This window comes from Electrophorus electricus, chromosome 2 (assembly GCF_013358815.1).
Source record: "Electrophorus electricus isolate fEleEle1 chromosome 2, fEleEle1.pri, whole genome shotgun sequence".
NCBI lineage: Eukaryota > Metazoa > Chordata > Actinopteri > Gymnotiformes > Gymnotidae > Electrophorus > Electrophorus electricus.
Window position 1 is genome coordinate 31,783,149 of NC_049536.1, and position 23,244 is coordinate 31,806,392.

General features: G+C 41.0%; 2 protein-coding genes across 3 annotated transcripts in view; one reads left to right on the forward strand and one right to left on the reverse strand.

Moving 5' to 3' along the window:
- lrp2a (low density lipoprotein receptor-related protein 2a) overlaps positions 1-14,360 on the forward strand; it is a 54,235-nt gene extending 39,875 nt beyond the window's left edge. For both annotated transcript variants that reach the window (XM_035522824.1, XM_027021121.2), the window contains 24 exons: positions 73-318; positions 525-653; positions 2,457-2,576; positions 3,719-3,835; positions 4,810-4,926; positions 5,169-5,306; positions 5,426-5,548; positions 5,850-5,978; positions 6,328-6,459; positions 7,420-7,551; positions 7,732-7,875; positions 8,119-8,284; positions 8,411-8,539; positions 8,752-8,972; positions 9,057-9,236; positions 9,521-9,640; positions 9,794-9,884; positions 10,664-10,731; positions 11,140-11,257; positions 11,478-11,604; positions 11,964-12,071; positions 12,219-12,335; positions 12,693-12,764; positions 12,890-14,360. In XM_035522824.1, coding sequence (XP_035378717.1) covers positions 73-318; positions 525-653; positions 2,457-2,576; positions 3,719-3,835; positions 4,810-4,926; positions 5,169-5,306; positions 5,426-5,548; positions 5,850-5,978; positions 6,328-6,459; positions 7,420-7,551; positions 7,732-7,875; positions 8,119-8,284; positions 8,411-8,539; positions 8,752-8,972; positions 9,057-9,236; positions 9,521-9,640; positions 9,794-9,884; positions 10,664-10,731; positions 11,140-11,257; positions 11,478-11,604; positions 11,964-12,071; positions 12,219-12,335; positions 12,693-12,764; positions 12,890-13,060 — 3,215 coding nt within the window. In that variant the 3' untranslated portion in view covers positions 13,061-14,360. The remainder of the gene's footprint in view (positions 1-72; positions 319-524; positions 654-2,456; positions 2,577-3,718; positions 3,836-4,809; positions 4,927-5,168; positions 5,307-5,425; positions 5,549-5,849; positions 5,979-6,327; positions 6,460-7,419; positions 7,552-7,731; positions 7,876-8,118; positions 8,285-8,410; positions 8,540-8,751; positions 8,973-9,056; positions 9,237-9,520; positions 9,641-9,793; positions 9,885-10,663; positions 10,732-11,139; positions 11,258-11,477; positions 11,605-11,963; positions 12,072-12,218; positions 12,336-12,692; positions 12,765-12,889) is intronic.
- Positions 14,361-19,657: 5,297 nt separating this feature from the next.
- On the reverse strand, positions 19,658-23,217 carry dhrs9 (dehydrogenase/reductase (SDR family) member 9). The gene is given in 4 exon segments (XM_027021119.2): positions 19,658-20,321; positions 21,113-21,276; positions 21,712-22,171; positions 23,149-23,217. Coding segments are annotated over 3 exon segments (912 nt in total). The 5' UTR covers positions 22,170-22,171; positions 23,149-23,217; the 3' UTR covers positions 19,658-20,031.
- Between the last annotated feature and the right edge of the window lie 27 nt (positions 23,218-23,244).

Consider the following 23,244-nt stretch of genomic DNA (forward strand, 5'->3'; position numbering starts at 1 on the left):
CACTGATTACATACATACAGATATTATGATTGAAGTACATAGTTTCCAAGTGATGAGATCTTTGCTTCTCAGCCACCCACCAGTGTGAGTCACACCAGTGGCAATGCGCTAATAAGCGTTGCATCCCGGAGGCGTGGCAGTGTGATGGAGAGAACGACTGCGGAGACGCCTCGGACGAGGAGGCCTCGCACTGCTCCAGCAGGACGTGCCGGCCCGGCCAGTTCAAGTGCCGGAACGGCCGCTGCATCCCTCAGAGCTGGAAGTGCGATGTGGATGACGACTGTGGAGACAGCTCAGACGAACCTGTCGATGAGTGCAGTGAGTGAAACGTCCAGCTTTTGTCGAGTTGGCCGGCATGGCACTTTTGTTATGCAAATCTCGTTTGAACCCACACAATAGCTCTATGTCTGGCCAATGTGATATATTTACAAAGGCGCGCCACCTCTATTGTATGCTCTCTGTGTGCGTCGCATTGTAATTTGTACTGCACCGTGTTGCTGATTGGTTTGGCGATGTGTTTGTAGTGGGCCCAGCATATCGATGTGATAACCACACCGAGTTTGACTGCGTGACAAACTATCGCTGCATTCCTCGGTGGGCTGTGTGCAACGGACACAACGACTGCAGAGACAACAGTGATGAGCAGAGCTGTGGTGAGTTCAGCGCTCAGTGGTCAGCAGGCACTCCAAATCTTAAGAAAAATGGAGGGAACGACTCGCTGCTGGAAGATTTGTGAGGCCTCCTGCAGAAGTAAGAATAAACAAAGTGTCACGGCTGATTTAAGGGTTAGGCTCCAGAATTGAGGGTCACTTCCTGGAGAATCTTATTGTCCTCTCCTCTAGGTGTGATTTCCCGAGAGATAAATCTGAAGTGAGCTCATAAAACAGTTGAAATCTTGTGTCCTTACTTAAGTGGGTTCCTTATGCTGAGATTACACTAACATGCTGCCAAAATAATGAACTGCATGCTGTGTGACTGTTAACCCAGATTATATAAAAGTGGTGGTGTTCCTGTGTGTGGTGAGGAGATGATGAGGGCTTATTCATCCTTTCACACTCCCATAATGCATTAGCAGGAGAAGCGCCTTAGCTGACTCTGATGAATGGGCCCTCCCTGACCTTTCCCCTTAACCCCTCTGCTAGTCTGGGCCTGCATCTTAGATTTATGAGTGGTAGAATCTGTGTATGTGTCTGGGAGAGTATACAGCCATGTCAGTATCAGGCACCAGTGTAGATGTATGTGTGCGAGTCTATATAGTAGGAGTGATAGTGTGCATAAATTAGTTGTTGTCAGATGCTTTTAATAAGATTATATATCTTATATGCATGGATTTATGCGCATGTTGGCATATATGAGTAAATGCGTACTATGAATGTAAGTGTGTATGCCAGCTGTCAGTCCAGCAGGATCTCTCTGTGTCCTGTGCTTTAACCCCTCATATACACACACACACACACACACACACACACACACACACACACACACACAAATACACACACGGAGACCCAGTCCTCCCATGTCTTATCAGCTCACTCTGCTCCATTAGTGCCATCCTGCACATAGAGGAGAGATCTCCCTAATCTAAGTGTAAGATTGCAGAATGCATCACTTTAGCCAGGTGGGGCACCTCTAGAATTCTATGTATGTTTGTGCTATGCTGTGTGTGTGTGTGTGTGTGTGTGTGTGTGTGTGTGAGAGAGAGAGAGAGCACATGTGCATGCATATATGTGTATCTGTGAGTGTGTGTGATAGTGTAGCACTGTTCCTGTGTCTTCTCCTCTCCTCTGCTCTGCTCTCCTCTTCTAGGTGGCATGTCTGCTATGATTCACTGGTCAGGGGTGGGGGAACTCCCATCACTACTTTCATCCTAGCTGTAATTAAATCCAGGGTTCTCTCTCCCTTTAAATATCAATGCTGTAGTTATCATCATTTCCTTATTAAACTGCATGCCACAATATGATAAAGAATGTCTCATGTATTAGGTCTGTCTGCAGGCTTAGATTGTCAAATTAGTGTAGATAATGAATTTACACAAATGAGAGATATTGGTCTGTAAGTGCCATTATTTAATTATTTAGATTTAGTTTGTAAAGATATGTCTTTATGTGCATCTTATTAGCCATGTGGTATTTGTGCATGTATGATTTGATTGTTTTGTGCCCACATGGGAATGTATTTATGTAATGTATTTATGTATGGGAATGTGTTTTTGTTTACAATATATGTGCATGCATCTTAAAGTATTTAAACGGCCTTTTTTTTTCTTCTTTTGTAAATGGACTGATCTGGCCAAAGAGTACGTGCCTATCTGATTAAATAAAGTTAATGAATGACTAAATAATTTAGGGGTGCATATACGTGTGTGTGTGTGTGTGTGTGTGTGTGCACCCATGTGAGCATATATGTCTGTGCGAGTAAATGTGAGCTAAATCCTGACCTCTGCGTTCTGTTTGTAGAGGAGCTGACCTGTGACCCAGCTGGAGATTTCCGCTGTGAGAACCACCACTGCATCCCTCTGCGCTGGAAATGTGACGGAGACAACGACTGTGGTGACGGATCTGACGAACGCAACTGCAGTGAGTGCCTTGTATGGCCTTGTACGGTGCTCAAATAACTCCCACTTTGTTCTGTGAGCTGCTGCATGGTTTCAACTCGTCAGCATTTGTCACTTGGCACTGATTTGTCACCACGGTGAAAGGTGTTTCCTCCTGCAAGGTCTGATAGACTCTGCTTAGCTCTTCACTGTAAGCTGGAGGAAAGATGCGTGAAGAGTGCACAGAGGGTGAAAGACAGAATAATATGGGTAAATATAGTAGAACAGAGAGAGAGAGAGAGAGAGAGAGAGAGAGAGAGAGAGAGCTTCTGTTCCTAAACATCTGAATTCAAACAGGTTGAGAACAGGCTGTGATGGTGTGATGAAGGCTGACGTCTGAGTTGAAAGATGGTCACGATGCCTGTGCTAAATCAAGGAATAGTACATTGAGAATTTTTTAGCACTTGTCTTTCCCCCCACATAATGGCTGCTGTGTTGCTGTTCGCAGATATACTCCCTTAATGAATTCAGTTATGAACTCACCTCAGAAAAATGGCCCTATGAACAGAGGGGTGCTCTACAACTGTAGTGAGTTGTTAACAACAACCTTTGCTCGTCAAATAACCCTGTAATACTGTAGTAAAGGAAAGCGCAATATTCATGTTTTATATCAGTATCGTGTTTGTAGGGATGTACTGGGACAGTTCTGGGCACTGTTTTGCTATTGCTCTTTAAGCAGCAACAATAAAAAGCTTTGTATCTGCAGGATCTGTTAATAACTGTATCAGACCAATATCTGGGTGACTTCAACTTTCTGAAGCCTCTCTGATCTTGTGTGTGATGTATCAAATTTCAATGTGTATTCTAAATGGTGTCCGTGTCCATATGTGTGTGTGTGTGTGTGTGTGTGTGTATCTGCTTGAATGTCTGAAATAAAGTTTGTAGAGAGCCTGTAGCTCTCTAGAGACAATAAGACATAAAAGCCCAATACAGGTATGAAGAGAAGCAAAGCAATAAAATAATTGAAAATGAGACTCAATCTGCAACTAATGAGTAGTTTTCACATTACTTCAGTAATGCACAGAGACTGAAAGCATGCCTGTTGGAAAATTTACATATGTGTGCGTGCGTGCGTGTGTGTGTGTGTGTGTTTTCTGTGATTGACACTCTCTTGTGTGCGGCCAGGCCCGCGAGCATGCACAGAAAGCGAGTATCGCTGTGACAACCTTCGCTGCATTCCTGACCGCTGGTTGTGTGACCATGACAACGACTGTGAGGATAACTCTGATGAAAGGGATTGTGGTGAGCAGAGCCTTTTTGTCTGGGCCTTGATCGTGTGCGGTCAGGGCTAGAGCAGCGTCACTCTCAGACCTTCTGCTCCTGCACTGAGTTAGAATGATCTTTTGTGTGTGTAAAAAAGGCCTCATATGCCATGTGTGTAAAAATGGTCTCATATGCAACTCATAACAAAATTATTATTGATTTGAGGATCATGTTGTGCCCCGGATTAGGACTTTTGACTGCTAGTATTAGCACTGACTACCACAAGTGTTGATAATGCATTAATCATAAAGGGGTCACTGATGATGATACAAAATGCACCATGAGTCTGTAGTAGGTTTGGATGATTTATTTGCTAAATATAGATTTTGTAGTGTGAAGTTCGTATCCTGGGGGATTTTATTTTTGTTATTCCCTACATGCCAAGGACCCTTCAGTGTGTCCAGAGTCTTATTTCTCACTATTGTAACTACATGCCTTTCATACTAGTTTTAATGTAGTTTTTGAATAATCCAGTTATTACTGAATAACATACCTTAAGATGAATTAAGTAAACATGAAGTCTGAAGTTTAAGAGATTAATTGGTGAAGGAATCCCACTATTAACACTGCTCACAATAGGCTGCTGGTAGAAAAGAGTAGATGTGTTTAGGGGTGAGGTGTGTAACTCACTCATAAATACTCATAAATATGCAACTTGGTCTGGATACATTGTTGCAAATTTCAATAAGTTTAAATATATTCATCTCTTTATACCACTTCAGTCTTAGCCAGTTCCCTGTGTAATAGTAGATTTCTGTCATGCACTCCTGTGCAGAGAAATCATTTTTCAACCTTCCATCTCAGTGAGAACTCAGTCCACTTACATCCACTTGGAAATAAGGCACATGGCACATCTGAGACTCAAACCTCTGAATGGCGCAATGGCTGGTGACAGAGTGGTGACCCAGCTGAGGGCAGAGACCATAAAGCTTCTTGCTGTAACTGTGTTTCAGAGTTGCGCACCTGCCACCCTGGATACTTCCAATGTGACAGCGGTCACTGCATCGCTGAGCGTTTCAAATGCGATGGCAATGCCGACTGCTTGGACTTCACCGATGAGATGTCCTGCCGTGAGTTCTCCTCCCCTTCGCGTTTATACACACAGCACTCCTTGCTACATGTCCTCCTCCAAATAGCTACAACTGGAGTTATCAAAATATAATCACAACACCCTCTTCTTAAAAACACTCACCAATCTAGCTCAGGCAAGTTTTCATCGGAGCAGAAATGCTGTTTTTGGTCTGATTCTTGGAATGCTGCTCCCTTCCCCATCAGCCCGTGTGTGTGCTCACAGCTTCCTTGTTCCTTGCAGCGACCCGGTACCCGAATGGCACATACTGCCCTCCCTTCCTGTTCGAGTGTAAGAATCATGTGTGTGTCCAGCAGCACTGGAGATGCGATGGAGACGATGACTGTGGGGATGGGTCAGATGAAGAGCTGCATCTCTGCTGTAGGAGGGCACCCTACGGCACATTGCATTTGCAGAGTTCATGCTTTTGATCATGGAGTGGAAATGCTACACATGAGTGTGAGCGTGACTTCAGTGCACCCTGTCCCTTGTCTTCTCAGTGGACATCCCTTGCGATCCTCCTTTTCGGTTCCGTTGTGACAACAACCGCTGCATATATAGCCATGAGCTCTGCAACTCCGTGGACGACTGCGGAGATGGAACGGATGAAAGACAGGAGTACTGTGAGTGCAGGCCGGATACAAGGGGCCAAATTTAAACCACAGTTCATTTCTGTGTTTTTATTATTCGTCTACATGAACATGAACAGTGATGTACGTTATAATCAAATAAACTGCTAACGAAAGGTTAAAAACAGGACGAGCGATTTAAAAGCATGCATCTCTGCGGATTCTTTATATCTCTCTTATTTATGGAGTGTTAGCACTCCATAAATTTGCTCCTACATTTCCTGCATGCCCAGCTTATAAAGCTGCAGAGGAGATATCTATGATAGGTCATCGTGGTTTTCTGTTCCGCCGTTAGGCGTGACTCCCACTCATGGGCCTTGCTCTCCTGATGAGTTTAAGTGTGGGAATCGCCAGTGCATCCCTCTGCAGTATGCCTGTGATGATTATGACGACTGTGGAGACCAGACCGATGAGCTGGGCTGCAGTGCGTAAAATTACACACACATGCACACACTCAAAGCCAAACATGCCTGCCCCTGCATGCACTACAGAGTTGCCGCTGCGTTAGGTTCACTCACCCTGTCCTGTTTTATGGACCAATTTTATGTCAACATGCAAGCATCCCAGTGAGCACCAGGGCTATTTATGTAGAGCCAGTGCGGGCCTAATCTGTACAGCAGTGGGCACCACAGTTGCTCTTACCTGCTTCCTTCAGCAAAGATATATGCAACAAACACTAAGCTCTCAAAACTCTGTTAGCCCCGTTATGTCCTTGTCATGGGTGACGTTATTGTTGTGTAATGTACACGTCTGCATCTCCTTCACTTTGGCAGACAGCGGCAGTGGGCGTTCTTGCAGTGAAAACCTGTGTGAACATAACTGCACAGAGCTGGCTGGGGGCGGCTTCATCTGCTCCTGCAGGCAGGGCTACAAAGCCAGTGATGAGAACAGGAACTCCTGTGACGGTGCGTGAACCAGTCCATGATAAAAAGGGCAGCAGTAGTCACATCAAGAGCAGTACACACTGAAAACATAGAATAACCCTATTCGGTTGGAAGAGAGGGTATGCAGCTTTATGTACTTCAAAATATTTATGGTCAACTGCTCTTTGGTATTTTTTAAAGTTTTAACTGCATGTTCCTAAAACAGGAGCAATTTCTTTTATGAGTTGTGTTAAAGTTCTGAATTGGTCTTTACAACTTAGCGGTACAACTAATGTTGCTAGAGAAATCTGTTGTGTTAGGTCTATCACAGGTCAGACAGTAGATTAGCATGCAAGGTTATGTCTGTCTCAATATATGTATTGCCAAATTTTTTCAAACTGCTATATATTGGTGATGGTGACACACAGTGAAAGAAAAAGAATCCATTGGATTTACTCAGTTGAATTGTAGTTTATATTTTTTTATTCTTTATTTTTTATATTATTTATTTATTATAACAGCTTTGCTCAATAGCATAAATTCAAACTTCTTCAACAGAGAACCACTCAGGCAAAGCAAGTAGAGCAAAATGACAATCACAACAAGGCTATGGGTTTGATTCCCAGTGACAATTAGCTGACACTTTTGTCCAAAGCAACTTAAAGTTACAATTGATTACAATCTGAGGGTTGTTAAGGGTCTCGCTCAGGGGCTGAACACTGGCAACTTGGCACCGGGGGGGCTTGAACCAGTAACCTTCCAACTACAACTCAAGTACTGTAACCACTGAGCTACCACTGAGCTACCACTGCTCTCACTGCGCTACCCTGTTGCATACATGGGAATATACTCTGTTGTCTTGTAAATACCCTGTCTTGTTTTGCAAATTCAGTTTTCAACTGGGGGCAAATACTTTCCCTGGCACTCCCTAACACAAAGGGTCATTAGCCACAGTTGCTGGGTCTAGACTGAGATGTTGACTCTGTGTCTTTCTCTCTCCAGACGTGGACGAGTGTGAGATCTATGGGACTTGTCCTCAGCTGTGCAGGAACACTAAGGGCAGCTACGAGTGTCTGTGCGCTGATGGCTTCCGCTCCGTCGGACTGCAGCGTGGGCTAGAATGTGCCGCAGAAGGTGGGTTCCTAAGCAGCAACTACTTCACTTATAAGTACACGGTGTTTGTCTCCTGGCTAAACTGCTCTCGTCATCTCACTCTAATTACTTATAGCCTCCGCATAGTTTTTTTATGTTTTTGTTTTCTTTATCCCTTTATTTGCTTTGTCTCACTGCTTTGTGCCTCTCTCTTTATTTCAGGCAATCCACCGGTGCTGTTACTGCCCGATAACGTGCGAATCCGTCGCTATGACCTGTCATCTGAGCTGTACTCAGACTACGTGGACCATGCTGAGCATATACAGGCTCTGGACTACCTGTGGGACCCGGAGGGCCAGGCACTCAGTAAGCCCATCATACTCGTGATGCAGCTTATCACTGAGGCTAAATGCATACCTAAGGGGCAAGCACAGTTCTGAGATGAGGAGTTTATTCTGCTTAGTCTTGTTATTTTGTGTTGCTTGAAGTAATTCCCTAATGACATGAAAACCCTTCAAGTTGTCATTTCTTAGCTGATCTAATCTACAAACCTGTATGTTGCATGGACTGTACCATATTCTATATTACTAAATACTGATCTGTTCTCAGGCATTGTGTACTGGACAGTTTTGGGTCGTGGTGGTCAGTTTGGCTCCATAAAAAGAGCATATATGACCACATTTGAAGACCATGGGAACAACCCAGTGAAAGAGATGGATCTCAACATTAGATACATCTCCTCCCCTGATGGCATTGCTGTGGACTGGGTTGGACGGTACATAAAATGACTTTTTTTTAGTCTGTTGCAAGTATTCTTGCAAGTATTCTTGCAAGTATAATGGCCCGACAGAGTCTGGAACTACATTTCTCTGGTTAAAGTCTCCATTCTTTTATATCTTAGACACATTTATTGGACAGATGCTGGCACCAATCGTATTGAAGTGGCCAAAGTGGATGGGCGGTACAGAAAGTGGCTTATCCATTCTGATCTAGACCAGCCAGCCGCAATAGTCGTCAATCCAAGTCTTGGGTAACGAACTTTCTGAGTTAATATGCTAATGTAGAAACATGCATTGTGGGTGCATAGGTTGTATTCTAAACTAACTAACCAAATGTTGTACTGGGAGATTTCTATGCATTTCTGCATTTCTGTGATGCTCACACAGTGTTTGTCATATGGGCGTGGAGTTCTTCATTAGTCCCCGTCATGTTGTGTATGTGTTCTGTTGTTTTGTCGCATAGTGTGATGTACTGGACCGACTGGGGCAGGAACCCTAAGATTGAGGCAGCGTGGATGGATGGCCAACACAGACAAGTGCTGCTGGATGAGGATCTGGGCTGGCCTACAGGACTGTCTGTAGACTATCTCAATGGCAACAGGATTTACTGGTGTGACTCCAAAGAGAACATTATTGAATCGATGAAGACAGATGGAACAGACAGGAAGATCATAATGTCTGGAGGTCAGTCTCCAAAGTTCTTTCATATGTGAAGATTGCAGGCATCTATGTCCAATATTCTATTTAACAAGGTGATTTTGTTTGCAGATATTGGGAACCCCTACAGTCTGGACATCTTTGAGGGCCATGTGTACTGGACATCAAAGGCCAAGGGTGAGGTGTGGAAGACTGACAAGTTTGGGAAGGGGGATAAAGTGAAGGTATTGACCATAAATCCCTGGCTAACACAAGTCCGTATCTATCAGGAGCACAGATACAACAACTCGGGTGAGTGGCAGTCATTCAATTGGTGATTAAACTTCAATATGGGGTCACCTTGATTATCTATGTCAACCAAGAGTGGATAGGTATAAGAGTGGATAAGGTATATTTTGGCAGGTGTGTTTGTGTCGCTAGTGTTTTCCTTTGTACCTTTGTTTGATATAAACTATGTGTTATTATCACACAATTTTCATTGGTTCACATATAAGGTATAATCTTAGATGTAATTTTTTGTTAGGCTGTGAAAATAGTTGCTCCGTTCAGTAATTCCCTTCTGGCTTGTGTCTCAGTGGTGAACCCCTGTAAGGATGTGTGCAGTCACCTTTGTCTGCTACGGCCTGGTGGATACACCTGTGCCTGTCCACAGGGCTCCTCGATGCTCAGCTTCAACCAGAATGAATGTGATGCAGGCAAGATATGCATTAGTAGACTGTGCATGTATTATGGCTGTTACTGGAGCGACTGCTATTTTTTATGTTAATACTGCATCCGCTTTTCTGTGGTGTTGTGGTGACAGCTATCCGCAGCGCACGTTTAAACATGCATGGCTTTTGTCCTTCCAGCCATAGAGACAGAGGTAAACATGCCGCTGGCGTGCCGGTGCATGAACCGGGGAACATGCTACACTGATGATGCGGGCCTGCCCAAGTGCAAGTGAGAATTCAGGAGCACAATAAAAACATTATAAAACCCTTTTTATTCCAGCAAAGGCTAAACTGTGGCCGGAAAATCCCATCGCGCTGCAACTGCACAAAACAAAATGACAACACATGCGCTATATTTCAGAAACGCAGTGGAGATTCATGAACACTATACAAATTCAGAAATCGCTTTATTAGAAATGACAGCACGTGCGCTACATGCGGTGCAAATTCAGAAAACACATACAAGTTCAGAAACACTGCAAATCCGTTCACATTTCAGGGGGACACGGACAACCGAACAGCTAGTGAAAAAGTTGCATTTGCCGCGGTTTTGTCATTGGTATAATGGTACAGAATGAACCATTGGTTTATTCGTGCTTTGCATTCTTGCATTTGTTGCTACTGCCAGGTTGCAAAGATGATACTGTTGTTCATTCAGTATCATCCTAACCAATGGCAAATCCATGGTAATCGCAAATATAATTATTCATCAGTCTCATAGGAGTCTATCGCCTCTTCGTGTCCTCTGGAACCACTTCCGTTGTGTTGTGGCTGGATCTGCAGCGTTTCTTAATTTGCGTGCACTTGACTTTGTGCTGTGGTTCGGAAATGTAGCGCGTGTGTTTTCATTCTGATGAATAAACTTTGTGTAATTGCAACGCTTTTTTCCATTTGCAGCGTGTTGTGTCTTCACAGCCACTGTACTAAATTAATGGGTGAAGGACTGAGTAATGATAAGTAACAAAGGGGAGAGATGTCATACGTTTTTATCCATTACACTCCAACTAGGTGTCCTTATGGCTATTCTGGAAGCTACTGTGAGATGGGCAAGTCCAGAGGTGCCCCTGCTGGAACAGGTGACCACAGTGTTTTCTCATCCCAAGATCAGCCATGCAGTGCCCTTCTTACCACATTTCTTACACATTAATAAAGTTGGTTCTTTGTGTGTATAAAGTTCAAGTTAATCTTATATTTTGTAAGAGGTACATTAACACATGATTGACTAGTCATCAACTGCTGGTTTGCTTCATATTTGTACCTTGTGTTGGAATACACTGGCTCTGTAAACATTGGACAAACAATTTTTCATTATAAAGATATATATATATAAACAATCAAACAATTTAATGAATGAATGTGTTTGTTACCATTTGCATTAGAGTGATAATGATCCCAGTGCACAGACATCTCACTAGACACAACAGTTCACATTTCTCTCTCTCTCTCTCTCTCTCTCTCTCTCTCTCTTTCATTCTATGTTTTAGCTGTAGCTGTGCTGTTGGCAGTAATTATTATTCTGTTAAGTGGAGCTCTAGCTGTTGGGCTTTTCCTCAACTATAAACGCACTGGATCTCTTATCCCTGCAATGCCCAAGCTTCCCAGGTACTCCGTCACACTTACTCCCCAACATGTGAACATCTTACTCTATAGGAAGGTATTGTAGGAAGAGCCAAAACATTTCACAGAACCATGAGCAAAAAAAGCATCACTGTGATTGCCCTGGGGAAAAAACTCTACAAAATTATTTTCCCTTGTGTATAAAAGTATGAGTTAAGTTCACATGAATCAAGCATTGTGTGATCTCTGGCTCTCTCAAATTCAGCCTCAGCAGCCTGGTTAAGTCAGGAGACACAGGAAATGGTGTCTCCTTCCGCTCGGGGGACAATGTTACCATGGACCTGGAGCCCCAGACTCTGAGAGTGTCAGTCATTGACAGAGCCATGCAGATGGTAAACATGAACCACTCTGTTTTAATTTACCACCAAGTACTTCTTACCAAATAGATCTTAAATGCATTGTGGAAAATGTTGGTCCTAAGTACAAGCACTGAAAACCCTGGTTAAACTTTTAACCCCGGTTTTAATGCTACAAATGCGACACTCACTGCCCTGAGGTTCATATGGAATAGGCTTCTAGCAAAGCAGCTGAGGACCTAGTTAATCTTGTGAAACTGATTTAAAGAGACTAGAATAGTTTTTAATCCTTTTTGCCTTAATCTACAGAAGATCAGTGCTGTATTCAGATATTTCCAAAAAGAGGTTGGTCAATGTGAAACTGAATTTGTAAGATTATTCTTCCCTGTTGTCAGGATGAGAACTTTGCAAATTTGGAAAGGCAACCAGTTACTTTTGAGAACCCTCTCTATTCGACAGCTACAGGCATGTCAGGTGATTCTGCAGTCATACATGCCACACAGGTAAACCAAACAGCACACATACCCGCGTGCATTTTACAGTTTACTAGTGTCTTTTTTTACTAGTGTCTTTTTTATGCAACATTTTGGCTAATGTCAGACTGAAGGTTTAAAGACTAACTGAGCAAGTTGTTTTGCTGCTGCAAACAGGTGACTGTAAATGTAAGTGGAGACCAGGCAAAAGACAACTTTGAGAATCCTGTGTACCATGCACAGCAGCAAGGACTGGAGGTGAAAAGTATTCCAGGAGGTCCTGAGATCACACAGGTGAGAACAGATCCAAAGCAGCTAACTAAATATGTCAAGGCCAGAGTTCAGAGTTGGGCTGTTTTGCTACATTTACATTTACGGCATTTAGCAGACGCTCTTATCCAGACCGACTTACAAAAGTGCTTTGTCATTTACTCATAGAATACATCCTAGCCAGTAGAGTAGGTTAGAGTCCAATATACCAATGAACTAGAATACTGTAGAAATACAGGGATCAGTGCTGATGCCTAGAAGCACAAAATACATAAGCTCTATCTTAGACAATGATAAGTGCAATAAACAATAAGTGCTAGAGTTTGTTAGCCAACATCAGTGTAATAAACAATACCCTACTATTGCTCATTTATGTTACAGGAGTCCAAGTGGAGCTTCTTCAAAAGAAAACTGAAACCAAGTACAACGTTTGAAAACCCAACATACTCAGAGGTAATAAAAAAGTGTATTTATACATCAGTCTTGAAATGTAAAGAATTAACCTTGTTCGTCTTAAAAACCAGTCCCCCCTGAGGAGCAGTTCGGATAAGGCTCTCGTTGTGGTTTTGTTATTTCAGATGCAGGAAGAGCAGGTTGCTGCAGGTTCAGAGGACGGTGCCTCAGACCAGCCTGCTCCTTCTGGTCCACAGCCCAAAGCCAGCAAGCATGAGAAGCACAGCATGTACTCCCCTACAGAGAACACCTTCAGAGACACAGCCAGCCTGGTTAAAGAGGACAGTGACATATAACCCTCCCTCTCCCGTCTCTCCCACACACACACGCAGACGCACACAGAAGGGGGAAAAACAAAGACACGTTAACCCTCTTTGCAGAAAATCTATTTTTATATGCTTCCTGTGTATAAAAAAAGAAACGTACAACTATTTTGAAGAGAATGCATTTGTATAACCCTCAGAAAAAGTGTCTAAACTATGCCTTCTGCTGTTCTGTATGCCAATTTATGTTTAATGATTTTTTTTTTTTTATCATTCTGATGTACTATATGTATATCTTTGCACTGCTGCTGCTGATGGTAAATGTTATGGATATGTTGTACATTTGTAAATTTGAAAAATAAATTGCTGGTAATATCTGGTGATAGAATATTTTGCAATATATTATTCTTTTTCGTAGATTCTTAGAAAACCATGGTAGCGTGCAAGGCATGCTGAGCTGTGATTTGTTGCCAGGACCGTTTCTTTGCATTTAAATTTTAATCAATATTTTCCACAGGAATGAAGAACATGTATCTTGCATATTTATATACCTCATCTGTGGACTGACCTCCACATTGAAAGAGAGCACATCACTGTTTGGTCCACTGTTCCAATCAGTTCCTCAACTGTATGTTTTTTCATATTAAATATATGCAAATATTAAATAATGCTATCATTAATTCATGAACTGCAAAAGACTTATCCCAGTACATACAACTGCAGATATGATTTTGGATTCAAACAAAATAATTGATGTTTCATGGAGTCAAGAAGAATCATTATAAAGACCTTATAGAATTCAGCCTGTAAATATCTGGCAACTGTGCTTTGTTTTCTGACAGTGAGTGCTGAAATGTGACAAATGTGTTCCTGTAGCATTTGGACTGGAATGCTATAATTGTAGGAGAAAGGGACTGAAAACAGTTGGAATATAACAAGTGAAACAGAACGTTTTTCATCTTTGCCCAGTATTCCAAGCACAGCAGCAGATATTTCAACAAATCATACTACAGTGGCCTAGATCCAGAATCTTCAGTGATACTTGAAATGACTCATTGTTTATTTGTAAATTAAATTCAACTGTTATTATTCACTTTTCATCCTATTTGTTGAGCTGAATGATTGCACTGGACATGATATTTTACAGATTTAAGTACATATTGATATTTGCTTTTTTGTCCCAGGCCAATCATTTTCTGCTGGCATACATGGAGTAGATTATTGAATGATTTTGTATATTAATGAAAGGAAAAATGAACATATTCTGTTCATCAAAAGGAACTGGAAATCTGATAAAAAGCTGCTGAAAATTTAATAAATGTATTGTTTTATACCACATTTGTCTAAAATTATGTTTACTCTAACATAAAGTAGATGAATAATTACACTACATCTTTAAAAGGGGTGATTTTTAAAGCTTGTAATCATAACATACATTAGTGGTAGAATAGTGAGAGGATATAAAACCTTTTCCAGAATTGATGATCTTCAGTGATAAGTCACATTCTGTGGTAAACAGGACATACAGTATATATTTAATAGCCTTATGTCCCAGCTTTACCTGCTAAAATGGCATTTTCACAACCAGTAAGAAACTGTACGTGCATAGATTAAATAAATAAAAACAAGTCATTCCCCACACCCATTCACAGAAAAACAGTCAATAACTTAGTATTTGTGGAAATAGATTGTGATCAGTTAGTCACAAGAAAACAATGACCATATACATAGAATATAGCCTGGGTCTTCTGCCAAAGGTGTAGGAGCTTGAGGGTCCTTGGTAGAACCTCAGCTGTTCCCAGGAACTTGGGCATGGACATCTCAGATGTTGTTCCTGGGATCTGCTGGAGCCATTCTCCCAGTTTGGGAGTCATAACCCCTAGAGCTCCGATTTTCACGGGAACCAATAGTCAGTTATTCCAGTGTTTCTCAGCCCTTGGTATTTTTTTTTTTTTAGCTTTGTCTGGTTATCCATTTCCATTTTGTCAGTATGGATCTTGAAGTCCAATCATTCAACAACTTGGGGGGGCGGGGGTGTCCCACTGAGCTCAAACTTCCAACCCGTACTTGGCACAAATGTTTCTATAAACTATGCCAGCTACTTGGCTTTGACATTTCATGTATGCTCTGCCTGCTAGCATCTTGCATCCCTTTGTTATGTGCTGGATTGTCTCAGGGGCATCTTTGTACAGCCTGCATCTAAGGTCCTGCCTGATAAGGTAGATGCCAGCCTCTGTTGATCTTGTGGTCAGTGTTTGTTCCTATGCTGCCATGATTAGTGCCTCTCTGCTGTCTTCCAATCCAACCTTTTCGAGCCATTGAGAGGATTTCTCCATATTAGCCACTTCCACCACTTGCTGGTGAAACATACCATACAGAGGTTTATCCTTCCATGATTGTTCCTGCTCCACTTCATTCCCATACTCCTCTGGATTCTGCTGTCTCTGCTACTCACTAAGCACTTCTTCACTTGGGGCCATCTTCCTAGCATACTCCTGGATCTTTGACGTTTCATTCTGGATAGTGGCACTGATGCACACTAATCCTTGGCTCCCCTCCTTCCACTTAGTGTATAGTCCCAGAGTGATGGATTTGGGATGAAACCCTCCATACATTTATTTATATTAATTTATATATCAGTGTTGCTTTCTGGTAGCACAATTTCCTCAATTCTGATTACCTTTCCTCTCCTTGTAGCCATACCTTTTCAGTTGATGTATGCCAGAAGTGAACGAGACATCTTGAGGTCATCCATGTAGAGGAGATGGCTGTTCCATCTGACCTGTCACACCGAAATGTCTCTCCTAATTACAAAGCATAAAAATGGACTGCTCATGGGGACACAAGATAGATAAGATCCAACTTAAAGATAAACCACTGAAACGCATGAAAAAGAAAAAAAAAAGTTAGATCATTTGCATCATTAATATTAAAAAAAAAAAAGGAACTAGTCACTTCTCCTGAACAATTACATTTGCATTTCTTTTGACTGGACGCTTACCCTGGTGCAACATTATCTGCCCCAGGCAGGCTATTATTGTTAACATTCTGGAGGGAGTCTCTGCAATCTCTGGAAAAAATCCACAATTCTGACTCCATTTGGTTTAGGATGGTCCTCTTTAAATCTGCACACCTCAGTGCATCTGAATGCCTCTATACCCCATTTGAACAGGCAGTGTCCTCTGATGACGGATAGCTGACCCAGTATACTTTCTACCTTCACAGCCTAACCTTGGCCTTCCTCGGTATATACAGGAAGTGCAGTCACATCTACCAGTCCAATCAGATTAACATCTAGAAACTGCTTAAAGTCCTCAATCTGTTGCCAGTCTTTGGGGCCAATGGGAACATCCCATCCAGCATTGTTAACCAAATCCCCAGACCTATAAACAAGAAAGCAAAAGTTAATCAGCACAAAATGTAATACGAATTTGATGCAAATCTGTTAGACTAGGCCTGTGATACAAGATTAAAGTCCAGTGTAGGCTTATAACAGCAGTACTGTAAAAGTGACCAGTAAATGCCAGCTCTAGGCCAAGTTCAGTGAAGAGCCAAGACAAACCTTTGTGTGTAGATATTGATATTTACAGTCTAAATAAGCATAAGCGGAAACATTATGAAGGATCTTAAGAGAATTCCATTGGGAACACACCTGTAGTCATCAAAACAGATCAAACCATTGGCTCTAAACATCTCAGACCACAGGGTTTCATTTTGTACCCAGTTACAACAAATGCGTAGATTTGCACATTTGCTTAAAAGCTATGTCTTATTGGCATTTACTACAAGTGCAGACACTTTGTATGGGAATTAATTCTTATATTTCCATAGCAAATGAGAAATTGCTATGGAGGACCTCCTAATAAATCTGGAGTGCTGTCACTATTGTCAAGGATTTAATCAGGTCATACATGATGCATGGTGTATAAAGGACTCTAAAATATTCAAACAGTTATGATGCTTTGTTTTTACTCAGACAAAAAAAAAAAAAAGAAAAAAAAAAAAAGCAGATTTATTGGTTGGTATGAGGGCTGCATGGTCATCAAAATGCCTGTATCTCCATTTTATCTTTTTGCTGTGCTCGACTCGAGCTGGCACCCTATACCTCCCCCGAACTGTCCATCTCGTCTCTTTCCCTGGCCTCATGATGCACAAACTCCACCACACTCTTGACGCTTTTGCTGTCTGTTACACTGAGCAGAACAGTCTTCAGTTTGGGGGAGGCTCAGTGCTTAGTTTGCAGGCACCAGGTTCCATTAGACACACAGCAATTATGTTCAACCCTTGATAATGAAGCTGGCGGGCCACGAGGTTAACAAATTCACTATTGCATCCAGTGACGGACGTACTTACCATTCACATCACCAATTAAGGGAGTCTCTTAAGTAGCGAGAACTGGCAATAACAGCTATAATTTACAATGCGCATGACCATACTAAATTTGAGGTGATTACCCAAAAAGCAGAGAAATTTACAATCAGTTGAATTTACAATGGATTCAGCAGAACATTTACAGCATGCCTCAAAGTGATTGATTTCTTACCTGTACAAGATTGGAGATGCCCTCTTCAGATACCTACAGAACACCAGGAAGCATTATAGCAATAAGGAAAGATACTGAAGACTGGTGTTTTAGTTTGGAGTAGACTTGACAGGGCAGTAAGGCTTCCTTTCTCTTTTTGTTTTGTCATTTAGGTAAATGCAGTTAATATTCAGTGATATGCACAGCACCTAAAGTCAGGTAGCGTTTATGTAGAATAGTCTATTCCATGTGCACCACCTGCTGGCTAATATGTGCCTAAACCCTGAGTCAGGTGTATTTGAGCAGGGGGAGAAAAAAACCAAAAAAAAACCCCCCACCAAACTGCACTGATATCTGGCCTCTTATGCTGGCCTTATACCAAACCACGTCAAGTGAGTTCACTATTGCAAATTTCCAGTGTCGGAATAAAATCATGAGTTTTGCTAGAGTTGTGGCATACTTCCGTCATCTCGATCATTTGGTGTAAGGATAGCTGTCTTAAGTCTGTCTTTCTACTCTTGATGTTGATGTTGATAAAGTCAACCATGTTATCATTAGTATTTAATCTTAGTCAGGCAAAAAGAGTAATGTGACATTGCAACAACCAATAGGTGAGCCCTTTCCAGCACTAAACAGGAAGCAGCAAAGCAGAACAGGAACATCTCTAGTAAGTAGGCAGATGAGACTTTGGACACAGGAGACTCTGGAGAGACCTTGGAAACTACAGCTCTTGTCTTTTTGGCTGTTATTTTTTTCAGAATAAACCATTGTACTTACAAGGACAACTGTTTCCAAAGCCACTTGTTTCTGCACCATTGTTCAACAATTTCTCTTGTAAATTTCCAGCAGGTGCATGATGGGAAATAATCTCAGAAAGAATCTAGTTGCAGTCTTGGAAATAGTGAACGTGTAAAATAGCCAGTCTTTACAAAATCATAATCTGAGACTACATTGTAAGGTGGACTCGAACCTAGGTCAGCTAGGTGATAACACCAATTGCCTACTGAGTGAGCAACCACGCTCTAACAGCAGACCCCTGTGCAGATCTTGGATCAGGTAAAACAAAAGGAAAAAAACTAAAACACCACGCCGAGCGTGGAAAAAGGGAGAACAAAGGACGCCACGGGAAGAAATGGCAACCCCGATGCATTAGGGAAAACCAAACTAAAACTTCCCAAACAAAACCAGAAAACGGGGAGGAACTTGGGAACGGCTAAGGGAAGCCTCAGGAGAGAGACAGACTCGAGAGGGAAAGGGACGTGTAAAAACACCGACACTTTCGCAGCACAGAAGTAAGGTGTAGCACGAGGGCTCACAAACCGCAATACCTGAAGTTGCCGGCTAGGAGCTTGACTCAGCACTTTAGCGAAGCCCCAACACTGAAGGATTGGGCCACTGGGTTTATATAAGGTCTAACCCAGCTGTTGGGTGTTAAGCCTGATTAGCGGTGTGGTTGACTCGAGGCCTCCCTCTGGTGGCCAGAGGGTGCCTTGGCCTGGTGCCAACCCTTACATTGTCTTTGGATGTGAAACGTTGTCAGACTATCAGACTATAGGTAAAGGTCTTCACAGTCTTCTGTTGTATGATTACCATTACACAACTAGAGCTGGGCGCCCTGACATACACAGTGATTTATGGCTACCACAGTCATTAATGTCTAACACACTATATAATCACTTGGGCAACAGTGGTGAACTCAAGGATCAAAGGTTTCTCACGCACAAAGTAAACATTATCCTAGGTCCTAACTGTGTGATAAACCGTATGAGCCTTTCACCTCTTTTGTAGTAATCATATTGTATTCAACCTGTTGGGGTGTTTTACTTATGCGCATTAATTCTTTAATCATCTAATAACAAAAAACATTTTTGTCACACTGTATGACAAAGATAAAATAACTAAAGTGCAAAAACAACACAACAGAAAAGGATTATTATTTTTCTTAAAATGTTTTTTTTTTTTAATATATAATTTTTTTTTTCCATTTTAATGAATTCACAAGACACCATGGAAACTTTGTAGAACTTTGCTGACTATTCTAACTGAATTAACTAAAATAACTTGTTAAATTGCAATTACGTTATTTAAATTATGTTTATATAGCCACTACACTATCACAACAATCATATCCACTGAGGGGTATTAGCTTGCCTCTGGTGACCTGTCATTAAAATAAAAGCAGAGAGAAAATCTTGAGATGTTCAGTGTGGTGGACAGTGGTCGGTTTTACTATGACTCCTTGAACTCTGATGTGATATCTTGGACTTGCTGTTCTTGTGAGACATTGTTGTGTGAGCCAGAGTTCTGGAGGTAAACTGGTATCTCCCCCACTGTCATGGATGCACCTTACATAACGACTTACACACTGGACTGCACAAACTGAAAACAGGCTGGTTAGGCTAGAAAAATCAGGATCCTAGACTATAGCTATAGTTAGTAACATGTAGATGAGTTAGTTACAGTATGTTAGAAAATTATAGCTTTACATGGTAAGCAGCACGTTAGAATATCCAGCTTTGTACAGTAGTTCTGAACAGCAAAGGAATGGTTTATAAACAGAGGCTTTTGGTTTGCTAATGTTTTTTAGAATTATGGCATCAGCAATGCAGGTTGGCAGGTAGGAGAGCAGCAGCCAGAAGAGTCTGGCGTCCCAACCAGGAGAGTAGCGGGTGCGGGGATGGACGGCAGCGACTGCATGCTCCATACAGCTCACCACCTTCATCAGATCTCCATCCAGCATCTTCACAAACTTATTTTTCAAGAATACTTTCACTAAAATTGGTATAACACAAATAGTCCCAAATACGAACGTCAGTTTTGAAGGTTAGTATAATAAATACTACTGCTGTAATACTTCTGCTTGAATTGTTAAACTTTGGTTTGTTTTATTTTTATTTTTATGGTCTGTCTTAACTGGTATGATAAGCACAGAAATATTATTGTTACTGTAGTATGGTACAGGTGCTCATGTATCTCAATGAGTAAACCAAGGTGCTAGCAAAAACAAAGATATGAGTTCAATTCCCAAGGGAGCAAATATATTCATAAATATATAAATTCATCTGCCAAATATAACAAATGCTATTTATTCTGTTTTACATATATGTTAAGGCTGTTTGTAAAATACGCATTAAGTAGCATTTCCTGTTTCCTGTATTTTTGTCATTAGTAATTTATTTCATGTATTATTAGCTATATCTAATTAGTAAACAGATTACAGATTCCGTCGGTATCACATGATTAACTGTATTACTTGCAGTAATACTTCATTTATAGCAACATGGTTCTCTCCAACACAAGAGGAACCAATGCAATTAAACTTAACATACTGTTGATTAATCTGTCAAAACATCTCTTACAAGTCTTTATAGTCTTTTCAACATCTTGTAGCGTGTGGTTACCATGACTAGACTAGAGCTGAGCACCCTGACATTCACAGTGATTTATAGATACTAACACATTGTATAAGCACTTGGGCAACAGCGATTATGAGAAATAAAATAAGAAGATACCATCATCCCTCATGTTTTTAACTGAACTGTATTTAACATGTTTTAACTAACCTTGATCCATATAGCTACTTCCATAGTCATCTTTGACATCTTGTGGTAGTCGGTCCCATAATTTCTGAACATTGTTCAAAATAACATCAATGTCAGTCACACCTGTTTTGAAGCATCCAGGTTCGATACACAGAACCTTAACTCCAAATTGTGCCATGTTTATCCTGTAGACATACAACATAATATGTTCAAATTAGAAGTGTCTGGCTTCTGTGTTGAAAACATTTTATGTAGGTCAATGAGTACTATTATTTAAACAATTACACCTCTTAATTTATTTCTTCTTTCTAATGATAGATTTAGTAAAACTCAATCTTCACTTTAAAATAAGTGTCTGCCAATAAAAATTGTAATAAATACCATTCACAACATGTTTTAAAACAAGTTTTTTCCTGTGCTACGGTGACATCACAAACGCACTTAGCACTTAGCACATAGCACTAAAATCTACATAAGGTAAAAGAATAAGTATTCCTTTGAACAGTCACTCCAAGAGTTGGTAATAGCTTAGCACTTGGTAGTGTTCTTACCAGGTATCTGTTAACAACTCATGGCAGGATGATGCTTTTTTAAAAACTATATCTTTAACAGAAGCTCACCTTAGGCTGTCGTTGAATGCCTCCACTCCATGTTTTGAGATGCAGTATGGCCCTCCAATTATACTAATCCTTCCAAACACACTGGCCACATTAACCACGGAGAATTTAAGAGGTTAAGACTGTTTACCTAGTCATCCTCTCTTACCTCTTGCTTGCACCAGTGTTTTAATGAAGTCTGTTGCTTTGCTGATGCTGTTATTGTCAGTAACATCTAACTGTACAGTAGAGAGTCTAGTTGAGCAGGCCTTATTTAGCTCATCTTCTCCTTTCTCCGTGTAGCAGCCAGCAATTACACAGAAGCCCAGTATGTCTAGGTGTTTAGCCAGGAGGTTTCCAAAGCCTGTATCACATCCTGTGATGTAGACATATTTCTCAGATATGTTTGGCACCTGTTTCAGCTCTCGAACCCACCGGAAGGCGTAAAGTAAGAATATCAGACCTAAGATAAATAAAATCATTCCTGCAAGAGAGAAGGAAAACATTTATAACAAAAACGTCTAATTTGAAAAAAAAAAAAATTGTTCAACAGATGAATGGCAGTTGTCGTCATATTTATGTCCAATTCTGGAAAAAGAAAAAAAGCTGTTTTGGAAATTGTAAGTCGTTACACAGAGCTGTATTAAGCAATTGCAACTATGTACAGTAGTTAACATTTAACAAGCCCTGTTTGGATGAGCGTCAGCTAAATGCGGTAAATTTAAATGTTTGGAACTTGCATAAGGTTATCCACGCATAATCGGGACACTTTATTAGGAAAATCCGGATTCCTTTCCATCTTTTACCAGTTGTTCCTGTTTAATTTCCTTTTGTTTTAGCTTGTCTTTCGTTTCTTGCTCTTCTCCGTTTAGTCCCGATAAATTTTCACTGCGGTTAAGCTATCCGCTCTTTAACGACTCACGGTCATCGACAAGTTAAAACCTGATGCGCCTATATGCGCGAATTTACGGTATTTCGCTGCTCACTGCAAACTAACGCTGCCTAAAGAAAGAGAAACCGACTTAAGCATTTTTGAAGTGCTTTGGTGTATACACGCACTTTAACTACATTTATAAGTACAAAATACACTTTACTCGATTGAACTAGTTTATTTGCATCATTACATTAAACACAATGAGTAATATATTTAAATGTATTACTCATTCAAGGTATGATTATCTATTTCTCAGATATTCCCATGATGCAAAAACACTTCCACTACTACATAACAGTAGGAGCCCTTGGCTATCACCAGTGTAATTTTGAACAGATTTCACTGTACCATTTTTCATAAATCCACATTAAAGTCGTACTCCCTCTAGGCGAGTTAACCTATTTCGTGTAGATTGAATTTGGATATCTATTTCTTAGAAATTTCTTATAATACCAAGACAATTCTACTACAGCATAAGATTAAGAGCCCTTGCTTATCATCATAAATTTGGACAGATTTCACTGTACCTTTTTTTCATATAAATCCATATTAAAATCCTAATGTCGTTAATGGGTCTTCCAGAACATCGGTATTTGGATTACCGTTAGTATCGGTATTTGGAT